Below are 20646 nucleotides of genomic sequence, written 5' to 3'. Positions count from 1 at the left end.
CCTAGGCCCGGGTGAGGCCACGTGCCCCTGGGTCTGGGGGAGGCCAAGCGTCCCTGGGTCCGGGTGAGACCATGTGTCCCTGGATCCGGGTGAGGCCTCGTGCACCTAGGCCCGGGTGAGGCCACGTGCCCCTGGGTCTGGGAGAGGCCAAGCATCCCTGGGTCCGTGTGAGACCATGTGTCCCTGGATCCGGGTGAGGCCTCGTGCACCTAGGTCCAGGTGAGGCCACGTGCCCCTGGGTGTGAGAGAGGCCACGCGCACCTGGGTCCGGGCGAGACCATGTGTCCCTGGATCCGGGTGAGGCCTCGTGCACCTAGGCTCGGGTGAGGCCACGTGCCCCTGGGTCTGGGAGAGGCCAAGCGTCCCTGGGTCCGGGCGAGACCATGTGTCCCTGGATCTGAGTGAGGCCTCGTGCACCTACGCCCGGGTGAGGCCACGTGCCCCTGGGTCTGGCAGAGGCCAAGCGTCCCTGGGTCCGGGTGAGACCATGTGTCCCTGGATCCGGGTGAGGCCTCGTGCACCTACGCCCGGGTGAGGCCACGTGCCCCTGGGTCTGGGAGAGGCCAAGCGTCCCTGGGTCCGGGCGAGACCATGTGTCCCTGGATCCGGGTGAGGCCTCGTGCACCTAGGCCCGGGTGAGGCCACGTGCCCCTGGGTCTGGGAGAGGCCAAGCGTCCCTGGGTCCGGGTGAGACCATGTGTCCCTGGATCCGGGTGAGGCCTCGTGCACCGAGGCCCGGATGAGGCCACGTGCCCCTGGGTCTGGGAGAGCCCAAGCGTCCCTGGGCCCGGGTGAGACCATGTGTCCCTAGATCCGGGTGAGGCCACGTGCCCCTTAGTCCGGGTGAAGCCGTGCCCCTGGGTTCGCCGAGACCAAACCAGAGGGAGTCGGACCTCCGTTACCACCATTTGTCCACCATCCAGAGCTGAGGGGTCAGTGCTGACATGTACAGATAAGGAACTGGTGGACATTGAAATTGGGTCTCAAAAGAACTGTTGGTCCAGAAAGAAACTCACTACAGACTGATCCATCTGCCTGTCAACATAACTATTATTGCTCGTCTCACATTCAGTTCTCATAAGTATATATCTAGTGACATATGATCTCGCTCATCTAGGGGAAATGATGAACAACATAGACTGAGGAACAAGAACAGAACCAGAAGCAAGGAGGCATCGATGGGACTATCGGGCCTCAGAGGGAGGATAGGGGAGGGTGGGGAGAGGGGGAGAGTTCAACCAAAGGACTTGTGTGCATGCATATGAGCCTATCCAACGGTTAAGTTCAACAGGGGGTTGGGGCATGCGTGGGGAGGGGGGGGATGGGAATGGGGGGATGAGGACAAATATGTGACACCTTAATCAATAAAGAAATTAAAAAAAAGATAAAAGAATCTTTCCATGTAAAGCACAAACTTATTGCTAGATTGTTGTGGGGCCATAGGCTCCTCTGGTGCAGGGTTTTGAAGTAACAGGAAAAGGAGGATGTGGATTCAATCAAATTTCAACCGATGCCGTCTGGCAGCGGAGTGACTGATCCGAGAGCAGCTGAGCTGGTCTGTTTCCAAAGATGCCTGAGTCTGAGAGCTGACGTGGGGAAAGGCAGGACACGGGAATCAGCCTCAAAGAATACAGAAGAAGGTTTGGAAGTTAACAGCCACACACCAACCTTGAGATGCCAAGATCATTTCTGCACGGGAACTGGGTTCGTTTTAGGCACTATCTGTGTTCAGTAGCGGTAAGATCACTTCCAGGCATGGGAAGCTGGCCATACCTTGATGATAGATTAACCTGCTAACAACTGCTTCGTTTGTGCAACAACTTACGCAGCTCATTCTTCCTCTGGCCACACGAGCTTGGGGCCTCGACCCACAAAGGGGGGTTACGCTGATACCAGCAAAACAATAGCCTTTGACTCCCAATCACTGCCCGTAAAATTGCTGAATAATTAATTCTCAATTTCCCCCACTTGTTGAAAATAGTCTTTATTATTCGGGGACCCCTTTGGTTGCAACTTAAACCAGCCTGGTTAAAAGGGGAAGGGGAATTAGCTCACATAACCAGGAAGGTGAGGAGTGTTTTGGGGGAAGACCCAGCAGGGACTTGGTGAGCCTGCGTCTTCTCTCTTCACCTCTCACCTGCTTTAGTGAGGATTTTATTTCTGGCTTTATTCTTCCGGGTTGGGTGATTTCATAAAACGGAACCATAGTATCAGTTTCTGGGCTCTCATAAAACTCACACACACACACACACACACACACACACACACACACACGGAAGGGCCCTAAGTGGCCTGGGTTGGATCGCTCTCTCCTGTGATCAGTTACTGAGCTGAGAATGTTGGTTCTTAGAGTCACATCATGGGCACAGTTTAACTTCCATAAATTCAACTATGGGAGTTAAATCAGAGAAAGGCAAGAGGCAGACAATGGGTATGGGCGATGCCAGCCGTTGGGTACACCTGAGTGCAATGTGAGCCAAGAGATGCGATTGCCGTTCCCGAGGCCCATCTCTGCTCCCAGAGCTTGTCATGGCCTGAGAACCTGCAGCAAAGGCCCAGGGAGTCATTTCAGAGAGCACGGCCCCTACGTGCAAGCTGGCCACTGCATCTGGCACTCAGCTGGAGAAGAACCTGCCGGCCCTAGCTGGCTTGGCTCAGTGGATAGAGCATCGGCCTACGGACTGAAGAAGAACCTGCCATTTGTCTCTATACGGGAGGGCGGAGGGGCGGAACAATGTTGTCGTGGCCTTCATGAAAAAAGATAATTATACTTTGGTGGGTGTTTACAGGATTTTCAAGGATAGTTTTACCTGTATGTGAATTTCCCCTCACAAGCTGACATTAAAATCTACCGCCTGCCTAGGATGACTTGGAATTCTATGGCGATGGGTCCGGGGGTCATCCCTCCATCAGTCACTGACAACTCAGAAGCAGGGTCCTTTAGGTGGGGAGTGGCGTCCCTTTGGAGCAGGTCAATTGAGGCCCACCACACTGGAGTGGCTGCAGGGACCTGAGGCGTTTCACGTGAGGCTGGAGTGCTTACCAACGACCTCCTCCACTGGGACACCTTGGGGTCCACTCCCCTCCCGTGGTCGTCCCCGTGGCTCGCTTCCTGGCTTCCTAGAGCCGGGGCCACTCTGTTAGTGTCCAGTTTACATCCTGCGTTCCCAAACAACGGCTGCCGTAGCACCTGGAACCAGGCCAAGTTCCTCATGGGTCAGCGCTCAACCACTGAGCCACACCAACCAGGCTGTACTTTGCTTTTAATTTTTTTTTCACTGCTGTTTGTACTACAGTGTAAAATTTTGGTGCACGTCAGCATCTTCCTTCAGCTCACAAGCAACTGTGATTCAGCCATAAACACACTTGGGACCGTGGCTCTCCTCTGCACCTGGAACCAGGCCAAGTTCCCCAGGGGACAGGCGGGCTTCGCAGCGTCCTCCTCACCAGTCCCGGGACACATCCCCAGCAAGCTGTGAGCTCCTCTTTCCCAGCTGGGAATCCCCTGCGGTTTCCGGCGTGGTTCCTAACTTCCGGGAGATCTTAGTCCTGGAGGCCACTGCTCATTGTCTTTCTCCAGGTAAGGCTGCCAGGTGAGATATTTGGGACATTTATCTACTAAAAACCTTATTTACTGTTGGTCTGAAATTCAAATTTAACTGGGAAGGGAGTGGGAGAGAGGGCTAGAAACATCAATGATGAGAGAGAATCACCGACCAGCTGCCTCCTGCGCGCCCCCTACTGAGGATCAAGCCTGACCTTGACCTTCTGGTTCATGGGTCAGCGCTCAACCACTGAGCCACACCAACCAGGCTGTACTTTGCTTTTAATTTTTTTTTCACTGCTGTTTGTACTACAGTGTAAAATTTTTATGTAACCACATCTACTGAGCTTCCCATTATGATTCCTTCTTCTACTTTTGTGCTTAGGAAGATTTTTCCTCTCCAAAGATGAGACAAATACTAGCCAATATTTTGTTGCATTCTCATGATTATAATGAACTCTTTAATCTGCCTGCAATTTGATTTGGTATATGGTGTGCGACGAGGCTCTAAATGAACTTTCCTCCAAATAGCATATTTCCTGAGTGCTATGTTTCCGTCTCTCCTGTTATTCACTCTCTGGGTGGGCCAGGGTGAAAGACGGGAGTCGGTTGAGGAAGCTAAGTGGCCCAAGCAGTTCACCAACATCCCCACGCCTGGAGAATGAGCTGTTTCCTAATCCCCAGGTCTTCTCCTAAGTGGTGAAGGAGATCAGGAAGTAGAGGGAAGACAGGAGCATCTGCTTTCTTTACATTCACAGTAGCCACATCAGTAGGAGAGGAAACAGGCCTGCCCTCGGGGCTGCCTGTGAGGTGATCCTGCTGATTCACAAACCCTGTCCAACCCTTTCTGCTTCTGACTCCTCACCCACGGAACCAGGCACCTCCCACGTCCCTCTTCAGCCCTCGAGAGAGGCTAGCTGGATGAGTTGGTCTGCCTGTAATTACTGCTTGTTTAATTGGATTGTGGATTTTAATATCATCAACACGGGGAGGGGACAGAGGGGAGAGGTGCCTGCAGCCCTGGGCTTCTGCTCACCCTCTCCGTCTGTGCTCTCGGTTTATCTCACCCGGTGGCTGGGCAGCGCCTCCTCCTTATCGCGTCTGTCTCTCCGCACGTCTCCCTGGATGGACTCACGTATGAAAGTAGCCTGGGCAGTATTAGTATGTTTCATTGTATATCTGAATATGTTCCTTTTGCTTTCATAAGTCTAAATGAAAACTTATTTTGGGTATTTTCTTGGGCTTAGTGTTTTGGAAAATATGAGGTATGTTGTTTTCCCATATGCCTGCCGAAGCACTGTCCTCTTAGAAATTATGGTCTAATGGAGAAGAAATAAATTGGTGATTAAGAATGCAATCTTTCTTGTTGTGTGAATTCAGTCTTTCGTGTTGTGAATTTAGTCTTATTTTTCACATTCTCTGTCATTCTCAGGAGATTTGGGGTGGAGAAAATACAATCACGTGGGCTGAGTCCACTTCTGAGAAATGGAAGCCTCCCAGTCTCCTCTGGTGTCAGAAGAGGAGTAGGAACAAGTCCCCAAGAGGAAAAACTCGCTCTGGGATTTTAGCTCCTCGCAGACTAACCCCTGATCCTTGGCTTTCATTGTATGATCATTCCTGACAGCCAGAGGCCTTGCCAAGGGCTGGGTCTCCACGCATGCTGAGCCCGCCTCCCTCTGTAGATGGTGCATCTAGTGGCGACCTATGGCGGTTGTCTCCATCCCCAAGAACTCAGAATTTGATTTGTTGGGGAATAACATCTGTCTGAAGCAGAGAATCTCACCACTTTATTTCTTTTCAGTCCTTTAATCCCAATGCTGGAGTTATACTCATCATAAATCTGTGACCACTGAAATATCCTCTCCCCATCTGCCAATAACTTCCAAAATACGCATTTTTTTTCTACAGAGCCTCCTCTAAGCTGCGCTCTTCTTTAAGGACACGTCGCTATTCACGTGTGGCCGGGTACTGCGGGTTGGGTGGATGAAGCAGAGACTTCCCTGGGCCTCAGGTTCCTTGCATGTAAAAGTCAACCTAATAGTATCTCTCCCAGGGTTCTGCTGTGAGACTCAAAAGAATTAATGCAGCTCACTCATTTGTGGATAATAAAGAACATTATAAACTGATGAACAAAAATAAATACAGAGGCAGAGAAGCATCGAACAGACTGTCAAACTACAGCGGGAAGGCTGGGAGTGTTGGCGGGGGTAGGGGGTGGGGGGGATGGGGGTGTGTGGGTAAGAGATCAACCGAAGGGCTTGTATGCGTGCATGTAAGCATAACCATTGACGCAAGACACTGGGGGTGAGGGCATGTGCGGGCGGGGGAAGGGATAGAGGAGGCTGGGGGGAAGGTCAAGGGGAAAAAAAGGAGACATATGTACTACTATTTGTAATACTATAAACAATAAAATAAAATAAAAGAATTAATGCGCTCGCATTTGCATAAGACCTGGCGCAAAACCCATCAGTAGGATTACTTCAAGTCTGAATATTAAAATATTATTTCACTAGTAAAATTTGTCTGCAAAGTAAAGCCAGATAGGCAGTGTGTTTTCCTGCAGAGAACCGCTCTACGGTCAGGCCGCCCTCCTGCTGTCAGGGCTGCAGGCTGTGAGCACGGCGCGCATGGCTTATGTGCGTGCACAGATAAGCTTTTTTTCCGCTCTTTCCCTGGGTGCCTGGGTCTCCAGATTTCATTATCACAGAGGCCGAGCACATCAGAGAGCCTGATCAGCAGCCAGGCACGGTTGTTCCTTCTGCTTGTCCTTTGTCAGGTCTTTGTTCCGCCCCTGGCTACACTCTACAGAACCACTTACTGGTGATTAAAAGGAGGGACTCGGCGGCGAGGCGGGGCCTGCGGGGCGCGGGGGCGCAGCGATTGGGTTCGCCCTCGGGGGCTGCGCTCCGAGTGCCCGCCCGCGGGCGTCGGCCGCACCGGAGCCACAGCCCGACCCGCCGCCGCACCCGACGCCGCGGAGACGTCAGAGGCGCACGGCCGAGGCTTGCAGACGGACCGACGGACCGACGGACCGAGGGACGGAGAGCAGCGCGCGCGGCCGCAGGGGAGCAGACCTCCACCGCGCGGGCAGGGCCAGCCTGCCGGCTCCGACGACAGCGCCATGTCCGACGGCGACAACACCACCCTGCTCCTCGCCCCGTCCCCTCTGCAGCCGGACAACTACACGCTGCCGCCCAGCGCCAGCGGCCTGAGCCCGGGCCCCGACTTCCCCGTCGCCCCCGCCTCCAGCGCCGCCCCCAGCCCCAGTCCCGGGCTCAGCCTCGGGCCGAGTCCCAGCGTCGGGTTCAGCCCCGGCCCCTCTCCCACCCCGGAGCCCACGACCGGCGGCTTCGCGGGCGGCGCGGCCAGCGCGGGCGCTTCCCCGTTCCCTCGGCCCTGGGCCCCCCACGAGCCCGCGTTCTGGGACACGCCGCTGAGCCACGGGCTGAACGTGTTCGTGGGCGCCGCCCTGTGCATCACCATGCTGGGCCTGGGCTGCACCGTGGACGTGAACCACTTCGGCGCGCACGTCCGGCGGCCGGTGGGCGCGCTGCTGGCCGCGCTCTGCCAGTTCGGCCTCCTGCCGCTGCTGGCCTTCCTGCTGGCGCTCCTCTGCTCGCTGGACGAGGTGGCCGCCGTGGCGGTGCTCCTGTGCGGCTGCTGCCCCGGCGGCAACCTCTCCAACCTCATGTCCCTGCTGGTGGACGGCGACATGAACCTCAGGTACGGGGCTGGGTCCCGCAGGCAGCTTTCCCGTCCCACCAGCCGCGTCTCCAGCCCAGGGTCCCAGCCCGAGGACAGAGGACCGAGAGGCGGTGAGACTGAGGCATGGAGCGGGGAAGAGAGGGTGGAGGAAGATGTGGAAGTCAAGGCAGAGGTGTTGTGTGTGTGTGTGTGGGTGGGGGGGGGGGGGGGGGTTAGATCTAGACAGAGACGAGCTGAGCGGAGGGTCTGGGGGTTTCCTCCGCGGCGCTCTCCCCGTCCTCCCCGAGGGTTGGGCTGTCAGCGCAGGTCTTCGCCGCTGGAAGACAAAGAGAACTGGGAAGCCCGAGGCCAGGACTCCCCGAAAATGCACAACCAAAGAGGGCGCTTGGGAAGAGTAATCTCCTATAGAGGACAACGTAACCGAGTTCAGTCCAACGTGTAGCCTGCAGCAGCTTCCCTGTGTCTGACGCGGTGCTTTGAAGGCTTAAAAAGGATGTTCCTTGCCCTCAAAGTCATCCGGACTATCCGGACTGCAGCCAGCGCCATAGGCTGCACAGCGCCCGGGCAGCGGTGCTGAGGGCTTTTCTCCCCCCCCCCCCCCGGTTCGTGTTTCAGCTGGACTCGGACTTGCAGCTCTCTTGGCACTCACCTGGGAAGAAGTAGGTTCTCCCCAGGCCTCAAGCTGGGAAAGAGCAGTCTCCCCCTTTCCCTTCGACCTCGCCCCCGTGTTCAAGATAGACTCTATCTGATAGAGGGGTGCCCATGTGCAAGCCGGGCCCTTTGGCCCGCAGCCCAGGCTGACTTCTGTTCCGTCCCTGTTCTGCAGCATCATCATGACCATCTCCTCCACGCTCCTGGCCCTGGCCCTGATGCCCCTGTGTCTGTGGATCTACAGCCGGGCCTGGATCAACACGCCCCTGGTGCAGCTGCTGCCCCTCGGGGCGGTCACCCTGACCCTCTGCAGCACTCTCATCCCCATCGGGCTGGGCGTCTTCATTCGCTACAAATACAACCGGGTGGCTGACTACATTGTGAAGGTGAGGTCACACCTCCTTCCCACACTTGGCAGGCTCCGAGTCCTTGGTCCTGAGCCGGACGGGCGGAAATGCTAGGAAGTTTGGGAAAGAGGGGTGAGGAAGACAAGGATTCGGCAGGCCTGGCATGGATACACTTTTTAAAAAAAGTGTATGCCCAAAGGTAACTTTCACCCTTTTGAATTTCAGAAATTATAGCTTTAAGACACAGCTCAAGAGAACTCAGTACTCCTAGGAGGAAACAGATCGTGTGGGGAATGGATGGCAGTGCATAAAATGGAAACATTTTCCATTAACCACTCATGTGTTACAAAACAAGGAGGTGAAATGAAATTATTTTAATAGAATTTGTACAGTACTGAAGAAATACATTACTAATAGAATTTGTACTGTATTTTAGAAATGTGTTACTCTGTGTTTTAAAGGTGGAACTCTAATTCTGAGAAACTCTGTAGACAGTTGCTTTAAAATGTTTCATTAATTTTCTAAAAATAAGTTGATATTAATAAGACCAAAAGTAATTTAAAAATTACATCATGGCAATGTAACAGAATGCACAAAATATGAACTTTAAAGCACAAAATAAAGTTAGGTCATGGGTAAATAACACAGACTATATTGCCATTAAAAAATTTGTGTTTTTCTCCTTCCTCATTGCAATCCTTCATGATTTCTAAAGGCAGTGAAAGCACGGGGATTTCTACTATTTTATGCAGTATTTCCAATACTGCTTTTAAAAAAACCTGGTCCTTTTTGTAGCAGGAGAGATTTTGTAATAGGTCACTGGAGGAAGTATTTACATATTTCTAGATTAAGCTTTCTTTGAAAACTGAAACAGTAAATAAGAGTAAACAACAGCATTCTCATTTTAGGAGGTTGGTACCATACAGAACTAGTCATTGTAAAATGCACATGCAAATTCCTTTAGAGAGAGAAAATGAGTCTCCAATGTTTCAATTTAGGTTTAATAAGACATCTTCTGTGTTTTACTTATATTAATTTATTTTCTAAAGTAATCTGTTTATACAGAGGGACTAACTTTTATTAATATGAAAAATAGAGGGTTCTTTTTAAAAAATATTTTTATTGATTTCAGAGAGGAAGGGAGAGGGAGAGAAAAATAGAAACATCAGTGATGAGAGAGAATCATTGATCGGCTGCCTCCTGCACGCCCCCTACTGGGGATCGAGCCTGCAACCCAGCATGTGCCCTTGACTGGAATGGAGCCCCGGACCCTTCAATCCGAAGGCCGACGCTCTATCCATTGAGCCAAACCAGCTAGGGCTTCTAACAAAGCTTTAGATGTGGGCACACTTTGAAACTTGTATTAAGTTTTGATTTATAAGTTTGGCTTCTGCCAATTGTACATTGGTGGCATGAGTATCTTATATAATCATTATTCAGCATCCTCTAGGATAGACTTTTAATCAGTCCAGACAAATTTTAACTACTTTTTAAAAGAGTATAAAGTACTCTATATGCCAATCCCACACACCCCTAAGGGGTTTCCCTTCAAGATGTCCAGGGAACCAGAAACAACCATTTAGAAAAACAACCTAGCCCCCAATCTGAAGAACTAAGAGAGGAAAATCTTTTTAAATGTTTTTATTGATTTTAGATAGAGGAAGGGAGAGGAAGAAGCATCAATGAAAGAGAAACATCAATCGGCTGCCTCCTGCATGCCCCTACTGGGGGTCAAGCCTGAAACGGGGCATGTGCCCCTCTACTGGGAATCGAACCAACGACCTCCTGATTTTTGGGAAGACGCTCAACCAGCTGAGGCCGCACTGACTGGGCATAGGAGAGGCATTTTTAGGTGTCTACCTTGCTATTTTCAGTCTGTTTTACTTGAGGGCGTGAAATGTTTTACAAGAGGACACAATGTTTTTATAAGTGAGTTGTTTTATATTGAAAATCATTTACTATCCCTAGCTGGTTTGGCTCAGTGGATAGAGCGTCGGCCTGCAGACTGAAGGGTCCCAGGTTCGGTTCCAGTCAAGGGCACATGCCAGGGTTGCGGGCTCGATCCCGGGTGTGCAGGTGGCAGCCAGCCAGTCAATGATTCTCTCTCGTCATTGATGTTTCTATCTCTCTCTCCCTCTCCCTTCTTCTCTGAAATCAATTAAAAAAAAAATCATTTACTGTAATAACCTGGAAGCATCACTAGAGACTCACTGGTGGGAGGTTTCTCAGGAACAGAGGAAAAAGGGGGAACTGCAAATTTGCAATGACTACTTCACATCTAGTGTTTACATTTCCTCCCTTATGTAATCTGAGAGTTAATAATTGTTTTTGATATTGCTAACAATTCTCAGAGGTAGAAAGTATTTTGGAGGTGAGAAATAGCACAACTTGATTTCAGACATTGTAACAGCCTGTTACCTCATGTGTAAAAGCAGCACTAATTTCTTATGGAAAAGATGGGGTCCTTTTCAGGGAAAGTAATGTCCATTTGTCATCAGACCGACCACACCTGTGTATTGGGCTTCCTTCTAACTGCTCTGTTAATGAGAGGCACATTCACGAATTCAGCGTGTGCTCGGAACAGTAAAAACTCCAAAACAGAGTTATACGATGGAGGCTGGAAGCCTGGAGACAGTGCTGGAGTAGCCTTCCCCGGGTAACTGTTTGTAGACTTCTGAAGGTGTTTGCAGGTGGAGTGGTCCGTTTTGCTTCGGAGGGCCTGTCCATGACAACGGCTTGTGGTTATAGAAGGCAGATTGTCACTAGATCACTAGACATAAGATCTAGTGACCATCAGAGCTGTGTCACGTGGGTTTGGAGGCCTCCGGCCCAGCCATCTGCCCTTTCTTCAGGAATATGCTGTCAAGAACTTGACCGCAAAGATCTCCATTTTGTGTGGGAGGCCAGACTAGATGGGTGTTTTCTTCCAAGTGCCTGGGAGTCCCTTGCCTGAATTCCCCTTTCAACTGTCTTTTTTTTTTTTTTTTGATGGCTTGTTTATCCATTTTCTATCACCAGGTTTCCCTGTGGTCTCTGCTAGTGACACTGGTGGTCCTTTTCATAATGACCGGCACTATGTTAGGACCCGAACTGCTGGCGAGTATTCCTGCCACTGTTTACATGATAGCGATTTTTATGCCTCTAGCAGGCTACGCCTCAGGCTACGGCTTAGCCGCGCTCTTCCGTCTCCCCCCCAACTGCAAGAGGACTGTCTGCCTGGAAACGGGCAGCCAGAACGTGCAGCTCTGCACCGCCATCCTCAAGCTGGCCTTCCCACCGCGACTCATAGGGAGCATGTACATGTTTCCCTTGCTCTATGCCCTTTTCCAGTCGGCAGAAGCGGGGATTTTTGTGCTGATATATAAAATGTACGGAAGTGAAATACTGCACAAGCAAGACCCTCTCGACGAAGATGAAGACACAGATATTTCTTACAAGAAACTGAAAGAAGAGGAGATGGCAGACACGTCCTACGGCACAGTGAACGCAGAGAGCTTAATGATGGTGGAAACCACGCAGACTGCTCTCTGAGCATGGAGACGCAAGGAGATGTGTCTTGCTGAAGTTTTACTTCATGTTTATCATCTGTGGTAGTGTGTATGGTTTACCTAAAGGATAGCAATTGGTTCACAGTATCATACTTGTAACCGTTTTGAACTTCCCGCTGTAAGGCCGCCTTGGTATATTCACCAAGCGTTTTCACCAATTACAAGTCAGTGTCGTATTACAACTTGCACCTGGGACTGAAGCCTGAACAAGTGAAGGGTGTGCTCTGCTTTCAACCATTAACCAGTTGCTATGACTGTCTCAGAAAACGGGGTTTGGGAAGTGCAGAATTTTGGGGCGCTATCTTGTATGAGTAAAAACAAGCTATATTTGTAAGGCATCGTTGAGTTTAACGTAATTGTAAAAAAGGAGGTGTGCTGGCTTAACTTATGAATACTTGGCAGTGTTGACATTTGACCTGTAGTTAGAAAAATTCCCAAACAGGTCAATTAAACAATGGCATATAGTATTTTAGTGTCAAACCTGTTTCAAATCAGAAAAAAAAAATACATTAACGTATTTGATTACTTGATCGGATCTCTCTTGGTGATGAACAGACAACATTTTTCTGGTGGACAGAGTGCATTTTTTTTTTTTCAATTGGGGACTGACTTGGCCTAATGCATTTATGTTAACACCCCCCCACCCCCCAATCAATTTACTTCTTGGAGAGATGATTACATTAGGACATTTGTAGAACTACTGTCTACCCCAAAGAATAGTCATTAGTACCTCGAGGTACTCAGGAGTTGGAGGTGGGGCGTGTGCGGGGGTGGGAGCCCGAGCCCCGGGAGATGACCGTTAGCCTGGACATGGGTGGCCTAGAGCGCTTCCCACACCTAATGAAGGGCTTCATAAGGCAGACTTCTCCGAGCAGCCCCGGGAATAACCTGTAACCTGCCATCAGAGGTAACCCACCAAGCCTTCGCGTGTGCTCACTGGCCAGAGGCGGCAGCCTCGCCTCGGCTCCCTGGGTGCGGACCCCGAGGACAATCAAGGGATGGGCACCACCTGGCTCAGCGCATCCAGGTGGGAGTTGTCCTCCGCGTGGGCAAGTTCACCTAGAAACCAGTGCGTGTGCATCGCAAAGGAAGCCTCCTTCCAGAACATCTAAGGGTGTCTGTGCGGACCTCCGGGGGGCGGGGGGCGGGGGGCGGAGGCAGCCCTCCCGGCGGGGACGCGGAGGCCGAGCGCGGCGGGAAGGCGCGGCGGCGGGGCGGGCTCCGGGCCGCCCCCGCAGGGCCGCCTATTTAAGGCGGAGGCGGCGGGCGGGAGCGGCCGGGGCCGCGCGCATGGCTTCCCTGGGGGACGAGGCGCTGGACGGCTACATGTACTCCGCGTGCGCCGCGTACCCGTACCCCTACCTCTACCCGCCGGCCGCCAGGGGCAAGGGCCTGGCGGGCGGGGGCGGCTGGCGGCCGCGCGCCGGGGACCCCCCTCCCGCCGCCTCCGCCTTGGCCGGGGCGGCCCCGCCGTCCTTCCCGGGCTACGGGCAGCTGATGGCCGCCGAGTACTTCGACAGCTTCCAGCGGGCACAGCTCATGGCTCTGCTGTCGCAGGTGGGCCCCGGCCTGGCCCCGCGGCCCCGCCGGGCAGGCAGCCGGGACGCGGCGGTGCAGGTGAACCCGCGCCGCGACGCGTCGGTGCAGTGCTCGCTCGGGCGGCGCACGCTGCCGCGCAGGCCCCGCGACGCCGGCGCCCCGGCCCCCGGCCCCGAGGACGCGGCGGGCGGCCCCGCCTCCCCGCCGCCGGCGCGCCCGGGTCCCGAGCCGGGCAGCCCCCCGGGCGGCGGCCCGCGCCTCCTGCGCTTCCCGCGCTCCGTCGCCGTGTACTCGCCCGTGGTCTCGCGCCGGGTCACCACCTTCCTGGAAGGCGCCGAGGCCGCGGCGCCGGCTGGAGAGCGGGGGCCGCCCCCTCCGAGGCCCCGCGGCCCCGAGCGGGGAGAGCGGGCGGCGAGGACGGCGCCCGAGCGGCCGCAGGCCCAGGAGGAGGAGGAGGAGGAGGCGGAGGAGGCTGAGGTGCGCGCCAGCTGGGAGCCGTCGGCGGACGCGCCGGGGCTGCCGTCGCGGGAGGCCCGGGGAGGCGAGGCCGCCCCGCGGAGCGCGTCCGGGAGCTCGGAGCAGCCGCCGCCGGTGGAGGGCGCCCAGGACGGCGAGGGCGAGAGGTCGCCGCCGCGGAGCCCGGAGCCGGGCAAGGAGCGCCTGCGCTTCCAGGTGAGGCGGCGGGACGGGCGGGGGCGCGGGGACCCCGGGGTGCGTCTGCTCCTGGTTCTGCTCCGGGCGCGTAAAGGCGCCAGGCTTTCCTCGGCGCGGGGACGTCGGGGGCCTTTCCGCAGCCGCGGGCAGCAGCGGGCGCCACCCTCCTCCAAGAGTAAAACTCACTGTAGCCTGATTGTGATGGGAAATGCCAGCACCGAGGTTGGAGAGGGAGACGCCCCTTAAACGTTCGTATTCTGGGCGTATTTGCTGTCTAAACGCCATTGTGAGCACTCTGTCCGGTGTGGACGATCTAGGTGGGTACTGGGAGGGGCATCAGAAGGTGGGCTTGCTGGCGGGAGAGCTGATTCCCAAGGATCCCACCCACTTTTCTTAATTTGATGGCAAAAGCCACAGCAGTCGACTACTGGGGTGCTGTTCACCTTGCCCCTGATTCTTGCTGGGTTTTCCAAAGCTTCCAGTGCAGTGCCTCCCTTAGGGTCTTTCCTGGCTCCTACAAAGCACCTCCCCTCAGAAACATAACCGTGCGGAAGCATTTGGGCTGTTGTGTATGGCAGGCCAGCAGGGCCAGTTCCCACTAGCTGAACCCCAAAGGTCTGGAGTCCACTGAGGACAGCTGTAACCCAGGGAAGTAGGAGGGCATGGTAGGTACAAGAGTCCACCCAGGGCTGTTGGAGCAGGGAGGGGTGGGGAGGAGAGGAGGAGTAAATCGAGAATTTATACACAGGCTATGTGCCATCTTTTTTATATATATATATTTATTTCAGAGAGGAAGGGAGATGGAGAGAGAGACAAACATCAGTGATGAGAATCATTGATCGGTTGCCTCCTGTACACCCCTTACTAGGGACTGCAACCCGGGCATGTGCCCTGACCGGGAATCGAACCGTGACCTCCTAGTTCATAGACTCTCAACCCCTGAGCCACGCCGCCTGGGCACTGGGTGGCATCTTAATTCGTAACCTTCCCGGACTTCAGTTTGCTCACCTGTGGAATTGCCGAGCGCCCTCCCAAATGTCTTTCACTTTGAAAGGCCTGACTACAAAGACTTGTTTGCAACTGGTTTCTCCCTGGGAGGGAAGACAGCTTCAGAGTAAGGCCGTGGTACTTTTGTTCATGTCACACATGGGCTATGGCTTACCCACCATTTGGATTCCCACTCGACTGTTCGGGGGACTTGAACTAGCAGCCTAGAGAGCTTCATCTTGGGTGGCCACCTGGAAGTACTTGAGGATTCGGGGTCTAACTCCTGTTCTTCAGTGTGACCACCCACGACTGTGTTCTAAAATCCCTCTCCAACCGCAGAGGCCTCCGAAAGGGTCCCGAGGTGCAGAGAACCTGGGCGTTTGGCTTTCCCCTTGCCTGTCTGAGGGAAAACACCGACGAGGTCTTGTCCATGAATTTGCTTTGTGAACCCAGTTAACCTGGCACGTAAACTGTTGGCCTGTCTGCTCAATTAGGCCATTCGCTCACCTCATTCCTTCCTAATTCGAAGCTGCCCCTCCTTTCCTCCACCATGTGAACGAAGCTGCCCATTTTAAGCATGAAATAGATCCTCCGCTTCTGAAAGGAAGGGTAACAATTCAGTGTCACGTTGGTTAAAACTCTGGCGTCCTTTTGTTCAGTTCCTGGAGCAGAAATACGGCTATTATCACTGTAAGGACTGCAACATCCGATGGGAGAGCGCCTATGTGTGGTGTGTGCAGGGCACCAACAAGGTAAGCACCCCCACAGCGGGCCTCTGTCGGACGGGGGTGCCCAGAGGGGTTTGCTTTACGTTTGCTCTCTCTCGTCACAGGTTTACTTTAAGCAGTTCTGCAGGACTTGTCAGAAGTCTTACAACCCTTACCGAGTGGAGGCCATCACCTGTCAGGTAAGCCAAATGCTTGCGTTTTTGTCTGAACTGGGTAGTGGTAGAGGGTTTGGTGTAGTTTGCTGAATATAGTTCCTAAAAGAGGCTAGGTTCCCAGTGACCTCCAGGAGTTTGACAGCTTTTTTGGTAGGAGTTCGGAATAATACTCAACTGGTAAACAGGCCTCAGTGTCAGTTCCCTTCTGCCCTTGCAGATCTCGGTCATGGTAACCTCTTTAGAGACCAGTACCTCACTTGCAATATGGAAGAACATTTGCCTCACTTACTGCTCAGTCTAATGTAAGAGAAAGCAAACTCAAAAAAATAGGATACTGTTCTGCTAACATGGGGTGGGAAAGGTTGCTGCTTGGCCCAGATGCTTCTTCTTCTTTTATTTATTTACTAGTGACCCGGTGCACGAAATTCGTGCACACTAAAAGGGGATTAATTAGAGGAAATAATTTAATATTGCTATTTGCCCTTTCTCTATAATAGAAGTGTCAGAGATGAAAGAAAATTAGTAAAATGTATATGAAAACCTTCCTCCTGTCAGAGTCTGGGGCACACCACGGGACCCAGAGTCAAGTCCCCACCCACCCACATGCACCTCAAAATCGCATGAGACCCAGACCTGGCCACCCCCCCGCCCCCCCATTGGGCTAGATCCAGACCCGGCCAGTTCCACCCTTGTCAAGCCCTGCTGGGCAGGGGGTGTAGCCTCAGGTCCCCTGGCCCGGTGCCAGGATGGGGTGTGTGGCCTGAGGTCCCCCAGCCCAGACCGGGGCGGGGGACGTGCCTTGAGGTCCTCCGTCAAGCCCCGCCAGGTGGGGGACACGGCCTGAGATCCCCTGTCAAGCCCTACTGGGTGGGGGGCATGGCCTGAGGTCCCCCGTCAAGCCCCACCAGGCAGGGGGGTACAGCCTCAGGTCCCCTGGCCCAGCACCAGGAGGGGGGCACAGCCTCAGGTCCCCCGTCAAGCCCTGCTGGGCAGGGGTGCAGCCTGAGTTCCCCCGACCCAGCACTGGGGGTGCACCTTGAGGTCCCCCGTCAAACCCTGCTGGGTGGGGGGGGGGGGCGCAGCCTCAGGTCCCCTGGCCTGGCACTGGGGCGGGGGGTGCGGCCTGAAGTCCCCCAGCCTGACGCCAGGGTGGGAGGCATAGCCTGAGGTCCCCTGTCAAGCCCCATGGGGTGGGGAAGGGCATAGCCTCAGGTCCCTGCTGATTGCTTGTTAAGGCTACTTAAGGGAACTTGGCCTCAGCTGTGGGTGCAGCCATCTTTGTGATGGAGTGATGGTCAATTAGCATATTCCCTCTTTATTAGGATTTTTTTTTATCAGCCACCTTTTATTAGGTGTTACATTACAATATGAAAGGATTCAGAGGTGCTGGGCAAAGGTCATGGTCAGGAATGTGCAGTCCACACTGGGCCCTCGTCAGTGGTACTTGCCTCCTCGCTCATGTTTTAGTTCCTTAGAAGAACGGCCGTAGTTGAAAAACACATAAGCTGCCAGCACCATAGAAACCCCAGCAGCGCCCCCTTTCTTCACATCGATGTACTTGTTGTAATACCTGTGGTAACCTCTTTGAAATGCTCCAGCAATGTCTTTAGGGGTGAAATCCCGCATCAGTATCCAGCTTGGCAGCTCCGCTATTTTGACTTCCATCAGTCTCTTCTCCTTCAATGGCACGACTGACGCCATCTTGGAGACCGGGGTGTCCGCTCTCCCAGATGCTTCTTATGAAGCACATACCCAAGTTAAAGCATTTAGTGTAAGCATGGGATTAAACAAAAATTGACTTCAGAGAGGAAGGGGAGAGAGAGAGGGAAACATTCATGATGAGAGGGAATCATTGATCAGTTGCCTCCTGCCTCTCCCCTCTCCCCCTTATTGGGGATTGAGCATGTGCCCTGACTGGGAATTGAACCATGACCTCCTGGTTCATAGGTTGACGCTCAACCACTGACCCACACCGGCCGAGCTAAGGATGGGGTTTTAAAGTTCAGTCTCGCCTGAGAGCTTGCAAGAGGAGAATCATTTGTTTGGAAGGAAATCTAAGTCCCCCAGGAGTGTGGCAAACTGTTTAGACTCACTGAGGTCATGGCAGAGTCGGGTCAGGCTCTAAAGGAGGAGGTCTTAACGCCCCTGCTGTGGGCCCAGCAGCTGCTGCTTGGCCTCCTGCCTCAGTGTGAGGTCACTTGCAGTGGGGTGGGGTGGGGAGGCCAGGCCATTGATGCCAGGCCTGAGCCATGGCTTGCTACTAGGCACTAGCCTCCCATATTAGCTTTCCTTGTTTTGCAGTACTTCTATTTTTATTTAAAAGTTCTTTTGTTTTTCATCTCCTCACCCCAGCTTGCTTATTCTCCACCCTTCAAGTGCAGGAAAAGACTTCCTGTAACAAAATTGTTTCAAAAGAAACAATTCCAGCCCTAGCTGGTTTGGCTCAGTGGATAGAGCATGGGCCTGCAGACTGAAGGGTCCCAGGTTCGATTCCGGCCAGGGGCACATGCCTTGGTTGCAGGCTCGATCCCCAGTAGGGGACATGCTGGAGGCAGCCCATCAATGATTCTCATCATTTATGTTTCTCTCTCTCTCTCTCTCTCTCTCCCTTTCGCTCTGAAATCAATCAAGAAATATATTAAAAAAAAAAACAACACACAAAACAAAAACAATTCCAAACTAAATCCTATGTGACATGGGACCACGACAAATGGTTAAGCACCTCTCTCTATTCATAACCCTGTCCTTGTTAGAAAGGATTCAGGCAGGATCAGCACAGGGCCTTGCTTAGAGTGCATTCAAGCAGCATTTGGACGAGGAAAAAGCGTTGGAAGTTCTAGGAAGTCACCCAGGGTCTCCCTTCTGAACGTGCTTCTCATTTGATTTTTCAGAGTTGTAAACAGACTAGATGCTCCTGCTCAATAAAACTTCGCCACATTGACCCTAAACGGCCCCATCGACAAGATCTGTGTGGGAGATGCAAAGGCAAACGCCTGTCCTGTGACAGCACTTTCAGCTTCAAATATATCATTTAAATGAATGTAAAAAGCCAGTCCTCCCGACCGGGTGCTAGTGGAGCAGACAAGTGAGCTTGGCGTGCCCCTTCTCCTTTTTGCCGCCTCCTCGTGCAAGGCTGTGTTTCTTGACAAAGCCTTTAAATAAAAAGTATTGCAAAACAATTGCATAAAATCGTGTCTTTTAAAATAAAGTTTTAGGAGAGCTTGTCCTGTGCTAACAGTCTGGGCCTGTCATGTTTATTTGTTCACTAGAGGCCCGATGCACAAAATTCGTGCAAGGGCCTTGGCCGTGGCAGCCCTGGCTTGGTCTGGAAGGTCGTTCGGCTGTCCGGTCTAATTAGCATATTACACTTTTATTATTATAGATTGCATATGGAGCAGCCAGGCTCTGAGGCATAGTTATCACTGGAGAAAAATATAAGAGGGGCTCATATCCAAACTGATTAGGGCAGCCACCATTTTTCTTGCAAAAAATTAATATAGCCTTGGTCAGTTTGGCTCAATGGAGAGGAGAATTGGCCCAAAAACTGAAGGGTCACAGGTTGGACTCGGATTGAGAGCATGTATCTTGGTCTGGGTGCGTATGGGAGGCAACCAGTCAATGTGTCTCTCACATTGATGTTTCTCTCTCTGTCTCTCCCCCTTCCTTCCACTCTCTAAAAATCAATGAAAAATATCATTGGGTGAGGATTAACAAAAATAATAATGAAATATAAAGAAAGTCATTTTTAAAATTGATAAAGCATCCAAACAACAAAATATATAAAAACATTTGCATTGAGTGTTCTTAAAGGATTTTTGTTAAAATGCTGAAGTAATATTTAGCGACAAAATTGATAATTTTTAAATAAACAGTTATTGGACTCATTGAAAAATAAAAGAGGGGCTCATAGATGTGAGACTTACTGCTTAATGTGCGTGTGTTGGGCTGAAGCGTCTAAGCAAGACATGAATAAAGAGAAGCCAACTAGCCATTGAATAAAGGAGGTGGAGGCCGAGCCATCCTGATGTATGGGGCAATTTGGGGTGACCCTGAGTGGCTGGCTAGCTGTGGGTGGGAACTTCAGAGCATCCTGGCGACCTGTCTAGTAGGTAACAAACTCCGGGGGTAGTAGCGGGGGAGAGGCATGCTGTGAACAAAACTGCGTTATTAATCATCAGCCTCACAGCTGGGGCTTGGAACAGGGTTGCTAAAGGCAGCTTAAGATGTTAAACTCATTAAATGGACTTCAGGTTTATAATGAGGCCTCCTAAGTGTCAAGATTTTTTCAAGTGAGTTGATAAAGACAGCTTTAGCCTTTGTTTTTATTGACTTGCTGTTCTGTAACTGGAAAGTGTTTTCGCCACCTCTAACCTAAGGATTCTCTTCTAACTGCACCCCAGTCCCAGGAAAACACAAGGCCCGAGGCCCCGTTAAAGAGCTCTGGGGTGAGGGGTGGGGGCGGCACTTCAGTTCGTGGCAGGGGATTCTAATGCCAACGGAATTGAGGGCTATTGACGTAAAGGTTACAGATGCCACGTGATAGGAACCAGGTGCTAATTGTGCCTCCTTGCAATTTTCTAACCCGTTTAAGTTAACCCTTACTACCTCAGAGGTGCTATAAAAATAAAAGCAAGCCTGTTAACATCTAGGATAAAAACCTAAAATGAGTTTGAGGTCTCTGGAGCCCTTAGAGCCGTGGTTCTCAACCTTTCTAATGCCGCAACCCTTGAATACAGTTCCTCATGTTGTGCTGACCCCCAGGTTGAGAACCCCCAGGTTGAGAACCGC

At 52.5% G+C, this 20646-nt stretch overlaps 3 protein-coding genes across 3 annotated transcripts; 2 read left to right on the top strand and 1 right to left on the bottom strand.

The window, feature by feature from the left end:
• Positions 1–6575: 6575 nt before the first annotated feature.
• On the top strand, positions 6576–11778 carry SLC10A4 (solute carrier family 10 member 4). The gene is made up of 3 exons (XM_008140289.3): positions 6576–7267; positions 8076–8286; positions 11266–11778. The coding sequence occupies exons 1-3, from the start codon at positions 6666–6668 to the stop codon at positions 11776–11778; spliced, it is 1326 nt and encodes a 441-aa protein (XP_008138511.1). The 5' UTR covers positions 6576–6665.
• A 1307-nt stretch (positions 11779–13085) lies between these two features.
• ZAR1 (zygote arrest 1) lies at positions 13086–19002 on the top strand. Its single transcript, XM_054723737.1, has 4 exons — positions 13086–14006; positions 15635–15727; positions 15808–15882; positions 18750–19002. Exons 1-4 carry the CDS (start codon positions 13086–13088, stop codon positions 18891–18893), a joined length of 1233 nt encoding a protein of 410 aa, XP_054579712.1. The 3' UTR covers positions 18894–19002.
• LOC103284951 (ATP synthase subunit f, mitochondrial-like) lies at positions 17183–17577 on the bottom strand. Its single transcript, XM_054723743.1, has one exon. It carries the CDS (start codon positions 17557–17559, stop codon positions 17293–17295), a length of 267 nt encoding a protein of 88 aa, XP_054579718.1. The 5' UTR covers positions 17560–17577; the 3' UTR covers positions 17183–17292.
• Positions 19003–20646: the final 1644 nt, after the last annotated feature.

This window comes from Eptesicus fuscus, chromosome 2 (genome assembly GCF_027574615.1).
Source record: "Eptesicus fuscus isolate TK198812 chromosome 2, DD_ASM_mEF_20220401, whole genome shotgun sequence".
NCBI classification, from domain to species: domain Eukaryota; kingdom Metazoa; phylum Chordata; class Mammalia; order Chiroptera; family Vespertilionidae; genus Eptesicus; species Eptesicus fuscus.
This window is presented reverse-complemented; position numbering and strand designations above follow the sequence as displayed.

Bases quoted from the DNA above. Each gene is read 5' to 3' on its own strand.
- SLC10A4 (XM_008140289.3), top strand. From the start codon at position 6,666: ATGTCCGACGGCGACAACACCACCCTGCTCCTCGCCCCGTCCCCTCTG. The intron at 7,268-8,075 runs GTACGGGGCTGG...CCTGTTCTGCAG, and splicing joins GACGGCGACATGAACCTCAG to CATCATCATGACCATCTCCT. The intron at 8,287-11,265 runs GTGAGGTCACAC...TTCTATCACCAG, and splicing joins TGGCTGACTACATTGTGAAG to GTTTCCCTGTGGTCTCTGCT.
- ZAR1 (XM_054723737.1), top strand. From the start codon at position 13,086: ATGGCTTCCCTGGGGGACGAGGCGCTGGACGGCTACATGTACTCCGCG. The intron at 14,007-15,634 runs GTGAGGCGGCGG...CCTTTTGTTCAG, and splicing joins AGGAGCGCCTGCGCTTCCAG to TTCCTGGAGCAGAAATACGG. The intron at 15,883-18,749 runs GTAAGCCAAATG...TTGATTTTTCAG, and splicing joins TGGAGGCCATCACCTGTCAG to AGTTGTAAACAGACTAGATG.
- LOC103284951 (XM_054723743.1), bottom strand. From the start codon at position 17,559: ATGGCGTCAGTCGTGCCATTGAAGGAGAAGAGACTGATGGAAGTCAAA.